General features: G+C 51.2%; 6 protein-coding genes across 6 annotated transcripts; 2 read left to right on the plus strand and 4 right to left on the minus strand.

Annotated features, from left to right (window-relative positions):
* Nucleotides 1-155: 155 nt before the first annotated feature.
* On the minus strand, nt 156-1,035 carry PC9H_011838 (uncharacterized protein; the record flags this gene model as incomplete). Its single annotated transcript, XM_036781319.1, has 3 exons — nt 156-259; nt 311-447; nt 500-1,035. 3 exons carry the CDS (start codon nt 1,033-1,035, stop codon nt 156-158), a joined length of 777 nt encoding a protein of 258 aa, XP_036627174.1.
* Nucleotides 1,036-2,110: 1,075 nt separating this feature from the next.
* On the minus strand, nt 2,111-2,494 carry PC9H_011839 (uncharacterized protein; the record flags this gene model as incomplete). Its single annotated transcript, XM_036781320.1, has 2 exons — nt 2,111-2,310; nt 2,365-2,494. The coding sequence occupies 2 exons, from the start codon at nt 2,492-2,494 to the stop codon at nt 2,111-2,113; spliced, it is 330 nt and encodes a 109-aa protein (XP_036627175.1).
* A 641-nt stretch (nt 2,495-3,135) lies between these two features.
* On the minus strand, nt 3,136-6,484 carry PC9H_011840 (uncharacterized protein; the record flags this gene model as incomplete). Its single annotated transcript, XM_036781321.1, has 18 exons — nt 3,136-3,177; nt 3,230-3,459; nt 3,515-3,626; nt 3,684-3,776; nt 3,843-3,926; nt 3,980-4,185; nt 4,239-4,413; nt 4,471-4,509; nt 4,572-4,700; nt 4,761-4,917; nt 5,004-5,148; nt 5,211-5,282; nt 5,354-5,536; nt 5,594-5,657; nt 5,716-5,819; nt 5,884-6,049; nt 6,111-6,241; nt 6,298-6,484. 18 exons carry the CDS (start codon nt 6,482-6,484, stop codon nt 3,136-3,138), a joined length of 2,319 nt encoding a protein of 772 aa, XP_036627176.1.
* A 1,106-nt stretch (nt 6,485-7,590) lies between these two features.
* On the minus strand, nt 7,591-8,990 carry PC9H_011841 (uncharacterized protein; the record flags this gene model as incomplete). The annotated part of the gene is made up of 4 exons (XM_036781322.1): nt 7,591-8,045; nt 8,099-8,690; nt 8,746-8,825; nt 8,879-8,990. The coding sequence occupies 4 exons, from the start codon at nt 8,988-8,990 to the stop codon at nt 7,591-7,593; spliced, it is 1,239 nt and encodes a 412-aa protein (XP_036627177.1).
* Nucleotides 8,991-9,380: 390 nt separating this feature from the next.
* Nucleotides 9,381-10,561, plus strand: PC9H_011842 (uncharacterized protein; the record flags this gene model as incomplete). The annotated part of the gene is made up of 2 exons (XM_036781323.1): nt 9,381-9,640; nt 9,703-10,561. 2 exons carry the CDS (start codon nt 9,381-9,383, stop codon nt 10,559-10,561), a joined length of 1,119 nt encoding a protein of 372 aa, XP_036627178.1.
* Nucleotides 10,562-11,330: 769 nt separating this feature from the next.
* PC9H_011843 (uncharacterized protein) lies at nt 11,331-14,671 on the plus strand (the record flags this gene model as incomplete). Its single annotated transcript, XM_036781324.1, has 18 exons — nt 11,331-11,517; nt 11,574-11,704; nt 11,766-11,931; nt 11,996-12,099; nt 12,160-12,223; nt 12,281-12,463; nt 12,533-12,604; nt 12,666-12,810; nt 12,892-13,048; nt 13,103-13,231; nt 13,284-13,322; nt 13,382-13,556; nt 13,616-13,821; nt 13,875-13,958; nt 14,025-14,117; nt 14,177-14,288; nt 14,344-14,573; nt 14,630-14,671. The coding sequence occupies 18 exons, from the start codon at nt 11,331-11,333 to the stop codon at nt 14,669-14,671; spliced, it is 2,319 nt and encodes a 772-aa protein (XP_036627179.1).
* Nucleotides 14,672-15,702: the final 1,031 nt, after the last annotated feature.

Below are 15,702 nucleotides of genomic sequence, written 5' to 3' on the forward strand. Positions count from 1 at the left end.
ATGGCGTTGCAGTCGCCTTCCTTTACTGATAGTGTATATTCAGGTTGGTTCCCTAAGGGATATGTCTTACGGTGTCTTTACGGTGTATCGTGTTTCCTCCACCAATATATCCATCATTGATATCAGATCCGGAAGTATTCAATGTCGTTAGCAAATCAAGCAGGGAGGCCAAGAAATGCACGAAGAGCGTCCCTCTTCGCGGTCGTATCTCCCTTGATAGGTAATCCGTACGCCTTCATGATATCCTCGTATCTTTCCTCTAGATTTTAGGTTCAGTATTGTACTCACCACGAGGACTGGCACTACTCACTTGTCAAATGTTCATATTCACCTTTAGTCGCAGGGAAATTCGGAGGTGGCTTTCCACTGGAAGTAGGTAGTGGCTGGATGGACATCTTTGACATCGATGCAGTTGAATTCAGCAACCGGGGATATAGCCTTGATTGTCTATCAGGCACCAGTAGTGAGTATATTTCGTTTCAACTCCAATACTGCTTACTCTAATTGAATGTTGGCCAGAATTCCGTCTACTTTCTTCTGCAGCTCGTCGTTATCCCTCTTACTGCCCCCCTCCTGCTGGTGTCCTGCCCCAACATCCTGGTTTGGAAGCAGCTGCTCAATCATCCTTCGAACCTGGGCTACTTCCTCTTCAAGATGAATCTGTCTCGCTTCCAATGCTTCGATCCTAGCAGCACTCTCCGCGTCTCGGAGAAGGATTTGGTCACTGGGGATGACGTGGGAGATTGTCGATAATTGTTCGCCAAGCGTTGCCAGCGAAGAGGACACCTGGGAAACCCACGTCGACAGCGACACGCTAGATTGCTGGGAATCGTGGTGGTTCATCGTCTCAGATCCCGTGGTTGGCCCCCCAAGAGTCATGGAGGAAGACTGGCGCGACGTAGAGAATAGATATCCCGCACGGTTTAAAGCAATGCTGTAGGGCTCCCCAGCTTCTGGGCCAGGGGGTACTGACATTTGAGGTTCGTTAGCCGAAGGTACGGGGTCATTATAAAGGGACTCGGCCTGTTGCGACATGTCAAGTTGAGCGGATCGCTGAGGACCAAGGTTTCAGTGTATCTCCCCGGATGGAGTGGACGGTTGAGCGGGACCGTGGAATCGAAACATGATGGTGCTATATGGACTGAGGGATAGGTAACTTGCGCTCGCACCGGGCTTGGGCGTACTTAATAGCCTACCTTTTCGGTGAGACACCGGGTGGGAACGAATTCATTTCCTCCTCCATTTAGAAGGAACTTCTTCACGAGCGCACTTCACCCGTTACCTAGACCTTCAAAGCTATTCTGAAATTCTTGCGGGGGCGTGGTGACCCACTCACAGCCGATGTGGGCATATCAATCGCCTACCCTCATGCAGTACCATGAACTTACATGGTACGTCAAAGACGGCCTACTCGCCTTTTTTATACTGAACATGTATATATTGGTGTTGGCTCTCTCTCAGATTTGGACAGTACCAATACTATTCAGTTGATGTGCACTTCGCTGCTAATCAAACGCGGGAGAGCTACTAAAATGTCCCTTGAGCTCGTCCACCCCTCCCACTTCATCATCGCCATCGTTTCCTCCACTAGCTCGAACTCATATGTCAGGGTCAGCAAAGCCCCCAATGATGTCCGAGACCTGACTCGCGAAACTGTCCACTCTCGTCCCTCACCTACAACGCTCCCTTTCACGGCCATGATTGTGTCCGTTCTCTATCTAACGTGTTCTATCTGCGCTTGCAATCATTCGCTCTACTGCTCCAGGTTCGCGGAAGTCTCTTGTCCTCTATTACCCACCCATCATCTCCGGTGCTTTCTCTCGTCCCTTTGCCTTGCTCAAATTGCTGAGAATCCTTGCCGACGATTTGAGCATGTCCAGAGTGAAGCATTTGCCGCCGGTGGTCAGATCTCCGACGTCACCAAAGAAAAGGTTTAGAGTCATAGCGCAAGTACACGTTCATGATGATTATACTAAGAATACAAAGTCCAGCGTCCCGAAGTCGATCACATAAAACCCAAACCCGATATCCGACACCCAAATAAACGCAGATAGAAGCCTTACAATGCCAGTCGGGCACAAATGATCGCCCTCTTGGCCCAATGCGCGCGTTACCACATATACGCGTGAACGGAGTGCGGGGTATATGTATGGCAGACATAAGGGTACAGCGGGACGTGTGTTGTTGTTGTCATAGGCGTATAGAGGACGCCAGGCGTGGCGTAATAGGCCGGTGTTGCGGGTCCGAGCGATGAAACGAGGACGTTGCTGTTATAGATTGGCGTCATCGCCAAACGACTCGGTTGGCATGCTATCCGGACAGTAGGATGAGCACAAGGCAATCATTGCCGAAGAAAGCACGTACGAGTGGCGAGATGCACACCAGCATTATGGCCGTTCTGGAGCGGAATCACTGGTGTTACTGGCCCGGACGGCGCCACTTGGAAGCGAGCATGCCGTGTGCTGAATTGGTCCCATTTGGAGGTGCATCTCATGATTGCGAAGTGGTGAAGGTGTCCGACGAAGTGGTGAGTGAAGTAGTAAGCATCCTTGCCTTGGTCTAGCAGGTTAATGTACCTTCTCTAGCATCGCATTCAAAGCAGGAATAATGCGAGAAGAGAAGTTTCGGGGCGATGATGGTGATCAGTTGACAGTTAACAGCTAGGTGGCAAGTGAGGCGCGCCAAAAGTATCCCGATAAGGAAAGCCGCCGCCGTACGCTGCCTTGGTTGCGATGTAGCACGCAGTTGCGCCTGGCACACCCGCAGCTCCTGACACTCGTCTGCACGAAGCTTGAAGAGTCTAGTTCGAGCATGGTGGGAGAAAGCGGCGCGGCTTGAGGTGATTCACCTTAGCCCCCTGTACCGCCTAGACTGCCCGTTAAACGGTACGTTCAAGAGGTCTACTTGCACCCTGTTCTTATTGAACTCGTATAGATGGGCGTTTGCTTTATGAAAGTGAACCACGTCTTGTATAAGCCTTCCTTAGGCGACATTGACTGCGATCAAGCCTAGGGCGTGCTGGGTGAATGGAATGTGAATCTGATATTTATGCATGTGCTGGAGAGTTGATGGTGCGAAGAATAGCCTATAAGAATACATACACAGTAAAAAGACATCAGCATGAATATGCGTTAACTACGTAAGGCGAAGACAATAATCAGGGTTCCCCGCGGGGTTCTACATAGACACGGTCAGTCGACACAGTATCAAGGTTGTGACTTGTACTCACCAATGCCCATCTCGGGAAATCTACAACGCTACCGCTCCCGCCACCAACTGCGAACGTATAGACGAATACCATGACTTGCGTTCCGCCATCCAGGGCGGCTGACATCAAGAAATTGTACTTGCGGAACCAACCAGGACGATATCGGCGGAGGTAGTATTGCGAAAAGACAGCGAGACAGAACGTTGTGAAAACTGAGGAGTTGATTCCAACGCTGAGATATCCGAGGGTCCCTGAAAAGCGGAAGGATATTCAGTGATTGTTCTTTGATCGGGAGGGAACACGCACAGCAGAGAATTGGCGTGACAACTTTGTCGGCGTTGAGCTTGGGGAAGAACTTGTGGACAACCCAGAATGGGATTGGAACAGCGAGTCCCATGAGTACGGCGAACGGAACCATCTAGGAAGTGCGTCAGCGCCTCGTCAGCCCAAGGGAGGGAGTATTTATTCAATGTACCCAGTAGCGGCCACCAGGAGCGTACAGATCGGCGCCAAGGGCACCCCATGAAATGGCGTTGGAATTGAACGATTGGACTTGTTGACCGGACCACTATATCATGAATCAACGCTCAGCAATCCATCATCTAACGGAAAGTTGATCTGAAGCTGTACGTACAACATTGGAACCCTGAACGTCGAGTAGGATCTCTCGGCGGGACGATATGATAGATTTCATGATGACATAGTTGAGGAGACCACCCTGTGAATTGTCGTGTCAAATCGGCACAACCTTGGTTGGACATCTGAACGTACAACAACGGAGCCAAGGCACTGAACGGTGAATGTCACTCGAGGAGGAAGCTTCGTATACTGCCCCATCTTCAGATCCCGGATGAGACCGCGGGCTTGGTCGAGAGTGTTATAACCGTAGAGAGTGAAGTACATGTTGGCCTGGGGATTGCCGGGGATCATGGCTGCTCCAAGCATCTGCACGAGACTCTGGATATTCGGGGAGAAACCTAAGCAGTGGAAACTCAGGTACCGTGGGCATTTGGAGCGAGGGTGAACATACCAGTGATAGCGTAGACGGTGAGGACGAAAGGAAGGAAGGCGGCGGAAATGATGATACCGACAATCAGTCCCCACCACGGGAGACCTGAGTGACCGGTGTACATCGTAGCCATGGCCATGGCGAAACTGCTGAAGAAGATCGCAAGGTACCACCACATAGGTACTTCATTGTACACCTGTCAAACAGATTGGTGAGTCTGCGTGAAGGGTCGGAAAGGAAATGGTCTTCGCACCTTCATCTTTTCGTAGTGAGGATCAGCATTTTCGCCATCCTATATGATATGTTTGGATTAGCTCGTGCGCAATAACCGTTTGCATAGCAGACGATTCTTACCCTGTAGTTTCTGATGACTTTCAGGATATCCTTTCCGTACCAGAGAACAACGTGGGTGATCGTCGCCCCAATTGCGAGGTTGGCGCCGATCTTCGCGAGTACCTGCGAACTAGCGAACCACGGCAGACCCTACGAAGAGTAAATTTGTTTATATTTATGACAATAGCGAGACGGGATATAGGTACTCACGACTTCGTCTAACTTCTCACGATCAAGCAGGAAATGGTCATTGAGGATAGAGAGCTGATTGAATCGCGAGCCGTTGGGGAAGAAGAGTTGCTGCGACAGGAAGGGGAAACTCTGTCCATTCCAGATGTTGTTAGCGTAGCAGGCACAGAACGCAATCCTGTGGGTACTCCGTGAGTAAAGAGGTCAAACAAGCCGTGTCTTTGGTGTGGGAGAACACGGGAGCGTTGCAAGGGTATAACGCACATGCAAATAGCTGTCCCGAAGTACAACGAAAGCTGAGTCGACAGCGGGGTGAAGAGAGCACCCATGGAACCTCCGCCAGATCCGACGTAATTCCAATCCAAGCAGAAAGCGAACATTCCCAGCCCTTCGTTACCAGCAGCACCACCTAGGTCATACGAGCAGGTGTCAGCAAGAACCAGTCGTGAGTACATGCACGTAAACGCCCACCAAAGATGCGAGTGAACCATGCGCTGTCTTGATTCGCAAGGCAGAAGATACTGATACCAGTGAGCGTCGGGGCTAAGCAGGAGAAGATAAAGGCCACGTTAATTCCCTGTCTTCCGCTTCGCATATAGAGAGCGGCGACGTACCGATATACTCTGGGAACCATTCCCATACGAAGATGCCGATAAAGACGCTCCAGAAGAATCGAACGCGCTTCTTCTGGAGGAACAGCTTCTTCCCTCTGTGAAGGGCGTCGAATAGCTGGACGGTGGGAATCAAGTTAGGGAAGACCATGTAGGTTGGGTAGACGAGGAACGAGCGCATGAGTCCTAACGGAAATAGGAAGATAAGCGATGTGGATCAAGGATCCCAATGAACGACCATACCACCAAGGCCGTAACCCAGTAACTGACTGCCAATCAGAGTAAATATGCCCACACCCGCATTCGGCTGAGAAAAGCGTTGTTTTAGGGAGCTGGCGAAGATAGCGGGATAACGAGGATTTTACCTGGATTTGGTAGAAGAGATCATCGGCAGCGAAGATACTGATAGCAAGCGCGGAGTCCGCCGCAGTGGAAGCAAAAATAGTGATGGCAACGTGCTCCTTAATATCTATCATACGGGAGTGAATCAGAACGCTGTAAGATGAGCTCGCGAAACAGGGGTTGGGACGCACTGAAAGGACCAGGATTGCAGAATCTCCAGAAAGCGGTGTTCTTCGTCTGCAGTTTAGGGCGAATGTTACCAGGTCCTGGAATGATTTCCTCCAAAACTACGCCGAGAATGTAGGCAATGATCTGGATGAAGAGCTGGCTGACGAAGACGGTCTGCGGCCTGAAATACTGATTGCGCATTCATGGTCAGTTCCGAGGGTATAGTGAAGAGAGAGATATTGAAACGTACAAAGATCTGTCCAAGCACAGCGCCGAAGCAGGAAAGACCCAAGCCAAGGAACCACATGCGGAAGGTGAAGACCGGGAGTGCTGGGTCGTCTTCGAGTGAGATTAGTCGCGTAGCCACGTCCATATCCGTGACTACACAGCATCATCAGCCACCAGCTACCGTACACGATCGAGATATGATAACTTACCGATAGGCTTCTCCTTCCCATTCTCGTCTATGTCGATGATCCCGAGGTCGTCAAAGTCGGCGCCATTGAGAGACCTGGCAACCTCCACCGAACGCCTCTGTCCTTTCTCGTTAAGGCTCTTCTCGTCATCCAATGAATCACTACGCCGGGAAGCGGGCAAAGTGGGGAGGGCCTCGACCGCGGCCATTGACTGTGACGAGTACGATGGTACGGTAGGGGGAGGAGCCGACAATGAGAAAGTCGCTGGAGGAGCGATTGGTTTCTCTCGTTTGCCGCTTTATGGAAACTGGGATGACAGGTCCACACAGGCTCCAGCAATTCGTCAGGTACGGAGTAAGATAAACGGGAAGGTTGGTGGAGCACATGGAACATTAGAAGCACCATACGCTCAACATCTGGGCAATCGCACAATGCAAGGCATGCGACTGCCTCCGCAAAGCCTTGGCAAATCTAAAATGGGTCCATGAGCGGGAAACGAGAGAAGAACCGAGCAGAAGGGGAAGCACCTGGAAGAACGCCGCTAAAATGAATTTCAATACATTGAAGTCTATCAGAGACATGTATCTGGTACGATCGGAATCAGGAAGTACCTGTAATTGACGTTGGCCATGGATTGGATGGAAGCACATGGGCTACATGCATCAGAGTTTAGTGCAATACGTACCTCAGTCCTTATGTGCAGTGCCAAGTTACGATGAGTACGTGGGCGACAATCAAGTTGCTACGACCACGAGCGAGACTGGACACTCCGGGCATGGCTTGGGTGTGATGTTCAGATGTTAGAAACTAGTAGACCATGAGGATGAGCCCTCGCGTTTCGGTTATCACCCTTGCGAGGCAAGTTTTACACATGGCCACTTTTTTAGACATCTCCCAAGAGATATCGTTTCAAGGACCATGCCGCCGAGGATATGTCGTCGCATGGCTCTGGGCTCTACAGATCATCACCTAGCGGGACGCCGGCGTATCTCCATCGCCTCTTGTTTTGTCAAGACACCATATCGAAGCTTGCAAGGTTTGATAGACGGTGATCAGAATGTGGTCATGTTCTATGATGGACAATTATGTGACCACGGCGACCAGTAACCACGTGGCACCTCCTAGCTGTCTTTGACAGGCATTGACGGTCTTTCGTAAGATTCGGTCTTCCATGAAATTCAGAAATATGGAACTGCATAGCCGTGGATCATCACTCTCACTATTCGGTAGGGCGGAAAAATATCAGCAGTTCGCATCAGCATTGCGTGTCTGAGCATACCGGATTGGCGAAGATGGTAACTTCCCCAGTCCAGATCAGAACGGTTGCTCTGCCAGCACGTCGCCCACCTTTACCACCAACTCATTTTCGCTCTTCAAGGTCGCCGCAAAGTATGCTTTTGCCCCTCCGACGCCGTGTGCCCTGACGGCCGCGTATATCTTATCATACGCGTCGAAGCCGTCCCCTCGCCTCACGCTGCATACAAAATCTCTCTTCTTGTCGTACACCAGCAGATCCATAGTTGGCGCGGCCAAAGGTACTTGGACCTTGATGATCATGTCCTTATCTTTTTTGTCGACGTTGTCAGGAACATGGGACGCGCGCATGTGTTTGGGGTTCACGGGATCCTGGGGTATGCCGAGGGCGTTGCGAGTGACTGCAGCAGTGGGGAGCATCTTGCCGACCGCTGTGTTGTAGAACGGCTTGATGGTGACAGAGTTCGTTGATGAAAAAGCGACGCATATCCGTTTGTGGCGTTTCCAGTCGCTTTCTGTATAGGCAAATGGTTTTACGGGAAATTCGGTAAGCTCGACGTGCACTTACTCTGGCAGGCTGGCGAGCAGTATTTTGATACCTTACATCTCGCGCAAACTTTGAGATCCTTTTTCTTACCACATATACAAGCCATCGACTCCCCGCCAACCTCGCCCTCCGTTCCCTCTCGTTTCCGCACCCACTTCCTGATGCACGCCGTTATCTGGGGCCCGCAGTTCACAAAGAATTGTCTCGCCGACAAGCCATCCCCATCGGGAACATCCAGGTCTGCGCCATGCTCCATCAGCAAGTCCACCACATCGACGCGATTCTGCTGAAACACGCCCAAAAGCGCGACTTCGCCGTATCGCGACCGGTGGTTGACATCCGCCTTCCCTGAGACGATAAGTATGCGTGCAAGATCGATGAGTGGTGCGGGAGACGCTGTGCAGTGGTACAAAGCGGTCTGGCCGGCGATGTCGGGTACGTCGACAGGCATCCCTTTCGAGATAAGGTATTCGAGGACTCTATCGTGTTTGAGAGAATCGGGGTTATCGCTACCGGTGATTCGTTGGGCACCGCTGACAATAAGTGTTGCGTAGCCAAACTCATACGGCGTCTCGGTTCCGTCCAGAGGAGGGGCCGTCCGTCCTTCTACAAGCTAGGTCACAAATTGTGAAACTATTGACACTAGGTTGTAGTCACTATCTACATACCTTTTCCACTTCCTTCAACACGCCAGCGCAGCACGCCAATCCAAACGGTGAAAGGCGCGAGATATCAAACGCGGCAGAGCCTATTATGGATACATCTCAAAGAGCCTGTTTCCTGCGAATAGGAGGTCCGCACCGTCAGAATAGAGCTCCCGGAAGCGCTGGCCAGCGTCGCCAGATAAAGTCCCAGGTTGAGACATGAGTCGCCGCATTTGCGGAGTCACGGTCAGGCCACCGTCGAATTGCATGGTCTACACGATGGAAGAAGTTAGAGTTCACCAGGCGTTGTTAAGAAATTAGCAAGAACGAGGTTAACACTTCGCCGTGTGATGTGGGAAGTGTGACTTAGGGGGAACGTGACGTGACGCGACGCGACGCGACAGGCCCCCTAAGTTTAACTTGCCATCGGAGCTGCACAGAATGTCTTAAGCATGCGAAACTACTTTCGTAGAAGTACAGCAAATCGATTAAAATATGACATCTAGGTCACTATGGACTCGGTCGGACATATTCATGTCCCGGCGTCAGCCATAGGAGCAAAGAGCGGATGTCAGCCTCATGGGACGCATACCTATATGAATCCCTCGTAACGGTGAAGCCCCGCACTGCACTTTGGCACAAACCACACATCACAGGCCATGAATTTCTCCCCACCACTTCAGCTCATCAAATCTACCCAGTTCTGGTTCTCCGATGGCAACGTTATCCTCGTCTCGAAGCCACATATGGGTTTCAAAGTTCATCGAGGGCAACTGGCACGCCACTCCGACGTATTCAGCACTTTATTCGACATCCCCCAACCTCCCGACCAACCTCTCATTGACGGTTGCCCCTTCGTCGAACTCCACGATAATCCCTTGGACCTTGCGCATTTCCTGAAGGCTTTGTACGACGGAATGTAAGCATTACGCTATTGATAAGATTTCGTCGTAAGACTAACCTGACCTTGTACCTCTGAAGATACTTTTCTGGGCCCAAAGCGGGCGATTTTCCAGCGGTAGCGGGCGTTCTCCGTCTGTCCACCAAATATTTCGTGGAACATCTGCGGCAACAGTGCCTACAGCGCCTTCACCACGATTGGCCAGCCACCCTAGTGGAGTGGGATCGGCGCGAAGACGCAGCGACCACCGCCAATGGCCAGTACTCCCCAAGGGTATACTACCCCCATCCAATCCTTGTCATCCAACTTGCGATGGAGCTGGATATCCCATCTATCGCCCCCGCAGCATTCTACGACCTCGCCCGCTACGGACCGACGAAGATCTTGGCTGGCATTAACGCCCTCCAGCCAGCCTGTGATCAAGAACCCCAACTCGGAATCTCGTCAAGGACCCAAGAGCTGCTCGTTCGTACGTTCTGCGGACGCGAATCCGGTCAACGCTACATCGCCGACTTCCTCGCTAGAGAGCTTGAAGATCGTCCCCTAAGCAGGGCATGCGCTAATCGAGACGTCACACTCGGCGCCGTCAGCCACGCTGACTCTGGACGCTTAGGGATCAACGATTGCTACGAATCGTTCTATTACATCCTCTTGAACATCCTGCGTGCGATTGGGGGGATCGCCAGTGGACGAGACGCCGATCCGGTGTTTACGCTCAAGCAAACAAAGGAAATGTTGAGTAGGACGGACTTTTCGGATGGGAGTGAGGATGGAAAGATGTGTGGGTTGAGAATGTGTGGAGCGTGTAGAGAGGAATTCGAGAAGTGTGTCGGGAGGGCGAGGGAGAAGGCTTGGCAGTCAATACCAGGTTGGTTTGATGTTAGTGAGACTTGGAGAAGTGCGCGTGGCTCAGTCGAGGGCACGGCAGTCCCATGGTAGGACATCTTCAGTACCCACATACTCTTCATCTATGATATGTATCGCAAGATTTTATGCAATTGCTTCTGCTTTGACGTTCCCATAGCGCCATAGCGCCGTGTTTCGTACGGATAGACCTGTACACTTGGAGGGATGTTAGCAATGAGACAGGCCCCCTTAGCAAGAGCCAATGCTGACATCTAGTCACCAGTCGTTGGGCGCGAAAGCGACGGGGCCGAGGAGGAGAACGTAGTTCAACAAGGGCCGCGCGGGGCTCCAAATCCAACCCTTCAAGATCGGAGTCCTAACCTCTCTTCAACTTATTACCACAATCTGCCTACGCCGATTTCGGTGTCTCTGCTAGTTCAAGCCGTGCCGCTTCTTGGAATTTGCCGGGAGAACGGACCTAGGAGCTGCATGGAAAGTGGTGGCACAGGACTCTCTACGTCAGCAGGAGCTCGTCTTCAAACTTCTCTCCCGCATGCTTGCCTTTGGAGACCTGGAGTCACGGCCAGCTTGCTACTTCCCACCTTCCTGACGAAAAGAACACGGCGTCAGGCTAATCGGGGGGCAGGATTACCGCTATGGCTGGCGACACTGCTTCGAAATCTCCATGTGCTCCGACAACCTTCTCGTCTATCTTGTTTCGTACCTGACGCATTCCTGGAGCCTGCGGGAGTACAATGTGGGCACACCCTCGCAGTTTCCATAAAATGGCACACGAGAAGAGCAACTCGCCCTTCCCGCGGGTTTTCCTCTTTGTCGGCTCCCATCGTGCTCACCGCAATCAATGGCATTGGTCGATGCTCTCCCCACCCTGCTCGACTCCCGGCGAAGCAGTCCTTTGGATGACGAGAAGGGCACCACTGAAAAAGGCCAGAGAAGTTCAGTGGAAGTTGCCAGGTCTCTCGAAGACGCCGACTTCGACGATCTCAGAATAATCGACATAGACGAGAATGGGAAGGAGAAGCCGATCGGTGAGCTATTCTATTTAGGCCGTCAACGACCTTTGACATATTATTACTGTGTGTAGTCACGGATATGGACGTGGCGACGCGACTAATCTCGCTCGAGGATGACCCAGCACTCCCGGTCTTTACGCTCCGCATGTGGTTCCTTGGCTTGGGTCTCTCCTGTTTCGGCGCCGTGCTTGGACAGATCTTTGTATGTATCACCCCTTGCTCGTCGTTGTTCCGTAGTGTGACGACCACGAATACTCTGTCAGTACTTCAGGCCTCAGACCGTCTTTGTCAGCCAACTATTCATCCAGATCATCGCCTACATTCTTGGCGTTATAATGGAGGAGATCGTCCCCGGGCCTGGTAACATTCGCCCCAAACTCCGGACGAAGGACACTGCTTTCTGGAGGTTCTGCAATCCGGGCCCTTTCAGTGCGTCTTTAGTCTCGGTTCGAAAACTTGTCTTACGGCGTTCTGATGCCCTTTCGCGTCGTAGATCTCAAAGAGCATGTTGCTGTCACTATCTTCGCCTCAACCGCAGCGGATTCTGCACTAGCCATTAGTATCTTCGCTGCAGATGATCTGTTTTACCGAATTCAGGTATTTTAGTTATCTCGTTATCTTCTTTCCTCCCGCTGGCTAAACCGGTCTTCTTCTTAGCCGAATGCGGGTGTGGGCATATTTACTTTAATTGGGAGTCAGTTACTGGGGTACGGCCTTGGTGGTACGATCGTTTACTGAGGGCCTCAATCAGTCTCGCTTACCTTCGTACCCTTGTTAGGGGTCATGCGCTCGTTTCTCGTCTATCCGACCTATATGGTCTTCCCCAACTTGATTCCTACCGTTCAGCTATTCGATGCGCTCCACAGAGGGAAGAAGTTGTTCCTTCAGAAGAAGCGTGTTCAATTTTTCTGGAGTGTCTTTATCGGGATCTTTGTCTGGGAATGGTTCCCAGAATATATCGGTACGCACGTCTGCACATGCCACAGCGGGAGATAGGGCTCTGATACGGGCTTTATCTTCTCCTACGTAGCGCCAACACTCACTGGTATCAGTATTTTCTGCCTTGCGAACCAAGACAGCGCATGGTTCACTCGTATCTTTGGTGAGTGTCAAATCTCAGCCGCTGACGTGTGTACGGCACTGACGCCTCCCGTGTGGATTAGGTGGCGCTGCTGGTAACGAAGGCCTGGGAATGTTCGCTTTTTGTTTAGATTGGAACTATGTTGGCTCAGGCGGGGGTTCTATGGGTGCTCTGTTCACCCCGCTGTCAACTCAGCTTTCACTGTACTTCGGTACAGCTATTTGCATGTGCGTCATATCTCTTCGAAGTTCTCTCGCACCACAGGCCGAACTCCCTTCTCGATATCATCGCTTACATGCCACTGACAGTATTGCCTTCTGTGCCTGCTACGCAAACAACGTATGGAATGGACAAAGCTATCCTTTCCTATCACAGCAGCTCTTCTTCCCCAATGGCTCCCAATTCAACCAGCTCGCTATTCTGAATGATCAATTCGTACTTGATCGTGCAAAGTTGGATGAAGTAGTGCGTACAAAGAGCTTGCCTCATTGTTGTGAAAGCACACCAATCTCCCCGCAGGGTCTCCCATGGTTCGCCAGTTCCCAAGTCCTCACAAAAATCGGTTCCAACCTTGCAATTGGTGCGACTATCACTCACGTCGTTCTTTGGTACGGAAAGGATATCATTAAGGTTATCAAGAACTATAGAGTAAGGGCCGTCTACTATACACGTGTCATCGTTCATGGGCTTATAATTACAGGACGGTGACAACGCTGATCCTCACTACGAGAAGATGAAGGTATGACCCGTCCCCTTGACTCATTTTTGTTGCGCTCGACTGAGCAATATGTACGACAGATGTACAGTGAAGTGCCTATGTGGTGGTACCTCGTAGTATTCCTTGGTAGCTTCGCTATGGCTATGGCTACCATGTACACCGGTCACTCAGGTCTCCCATGGTGGGGATTGATTGTTGGTATCATCATTTCCGCCGCCTTCCTTCCATTCGTCCTCACCGTTTATGCAATCACCGGTTCGTTCAAATATTCAAACTATCTCCGCATTATATGACTGTTGTTTTCCACCATGCAGGATTCTCTCCGGACATTCAGAATCTCGTGCAGATGCTTGGAGCGGCTATGATCCCCGGCAATCCCCAAGCTAACATGTATTTCACTCTCTACGGTTATAACACCCTCGAACAAGCCCGTGGCCTCACTCGGGATCTGAAGATGGGGCAATATACGAAGCTTCCTCCTCGTGCGACCTTCACCGTTCAGTGTCTTGGCTCTGTAGTTGTACGCTCAAAGCTGTCATGTTCTTGATGCTCATCTGACACCGTGACTCGCAGGGCGGTCTCTTGAACTACGTCATCATGAAATCTATCATATCATCCCGCCGAGAGATCCTACTCGACGTCCAGGGTTCCAACGTTGTACGTACGATTTCAGATCAACTTTCCTTCGGATGGCGGATTGCTGAGTGTTGATTTATGATGTAGTGGTCCGGTCAACAGGTTCAGTCGTTTAATTCGGATGCCATTTCTTGGGGTGCCCTTGGCGCTGAGCTGTACGCCCCTGGTGGTCGCTACTGGGTATGTTGAATGATCTTTCCCTCCCTTGTGATGGCGACAGGCTGACTCCCTCTCCTCAGATGGTTCCATTCGCCGTACTCATGGGACTCGCTGTTCCCATCCCATTCTGGGTTGTCCACAAGTTCTTCCCCAAGCTCAATGCAGACAAAGTCGTCACACCAATTCTATGCTGTACGTATTTGCTACCGATCAGAGAATGATCATTGAATATGCCACGGCCTTTCAGGGACACTCGGATACCTCAGTGTAGGAATCAACTCGTCGGTCTTTACGACGTTCTGCCTCGCTGTCTTCTCGCAATATTATCTCCGCCGATACCATCCTGGTTGGTTCCGCAAGTACAACTTCCTGATGTCTGCTGCCCTGGATGGTGGAACGCAAGTCATGGTCTTTGTCTATACCTTTGCAGTCGGAGGCGGAAGTGGCAACGTTGTAGATTTCCCGAGATGGGCTCTGGTGAGTAAAGTCTGCAAACACGAAGACATGTATATTAATTGACCGCTTCTCTTTAGAATCCTGCAGGGAACCCTGATTACTGTCTTCGACTCACGTAGATCACACATATTTCACGTTGGCGTCAACTCTGTATTCTAATTGATTATCCTTCTGCGCGTCAACTCCCCAGCCCGGACCTGATTCGATCTATTGCGTACTTCGTATCGTCATCCTCACATATTTTAGAGGCTGCTGGCCCGTTCTGATCGAACGATACCTTAAAATCAAAATCAAATATTGCGGACCAGAGGTTGAACGGGCGATGTTTTTCCGAAGAGCATCGCCGTCTGTTGCAATGCAGCTTTCCCAACATCATTTATTAGAAAAGCTGCGTTGGGAACTTTGGCCGCAACGATCAGCAATCAGTCATCGACTTACGAGGTCAGTGTGATTGAATTAATAACGTTCAACCATAAAGGACCCGTCGGCCACTTCAACGAATTGTCCGAACGCGGACAAGGTGTGGAGGAGCAGAGGGTACCAGGTGGAGGCCAGAGAGACAGCGTCTCGACTCGGACTCCCCCGAGTTCTGCGTATCAATCTCTGTAAGGACTGGTTGATAGGCAGCTTAAGTCTTTCGGTGGTATTCACGACAAGAAAGAGTCGGTATCGGCGAGTAAGGTGTAGCACAATCATGGGCTGATGTTGTAGCCTTCCGGCCAACGGTAGTAACAGCGGTATGATAGAACGAGGGTTGAAAGCCTCGAGCGAACCGGGCACCCGCCTACGCGAGGTTAGCAAGGCAAGGGTGTAAGGTAACGTCAACGTACCATGTACATGGTGAGGAGAGGATGAGAACAGACGACAGTCTAAAGGCGGGTGGCATACAGCACCCTTGACATTAGGCCAGGGCATCGTGTCCATATCGATTATAACCATAAACCCTAAGATTAACTCTGAAGCTTGAGCTTGAACGGCCCAAATCCGCTCGTGAACGACTTCTTGTCAAGATGGTCAACGCGGGGGTTTCACTGGGGCTGCGAGGGAGAATATTTCAACCAAGCAGTCGATTCCGCACCCATTTTAAATGTAGAATCACCGATGTTCGTCGTGGCTGCGATGAAAACATTGCACGCACACCTGCAGTTAG

Source organism: Pleurotus ostreatus (assembly GCF_014466165.1).
Source record: "Pleurotus ostreatus strain PC9 chromosome Unknown scaffold_9, whole genome shotgun sequence".
In the NCBI taxonomy this organism is placed as follows: Eukaryota; Fungi; Basidiomycota; class Agaricomycetes; order Agaricales; family Pleurotaceae; genus Pleurotus; species Pleurotus ostreatus.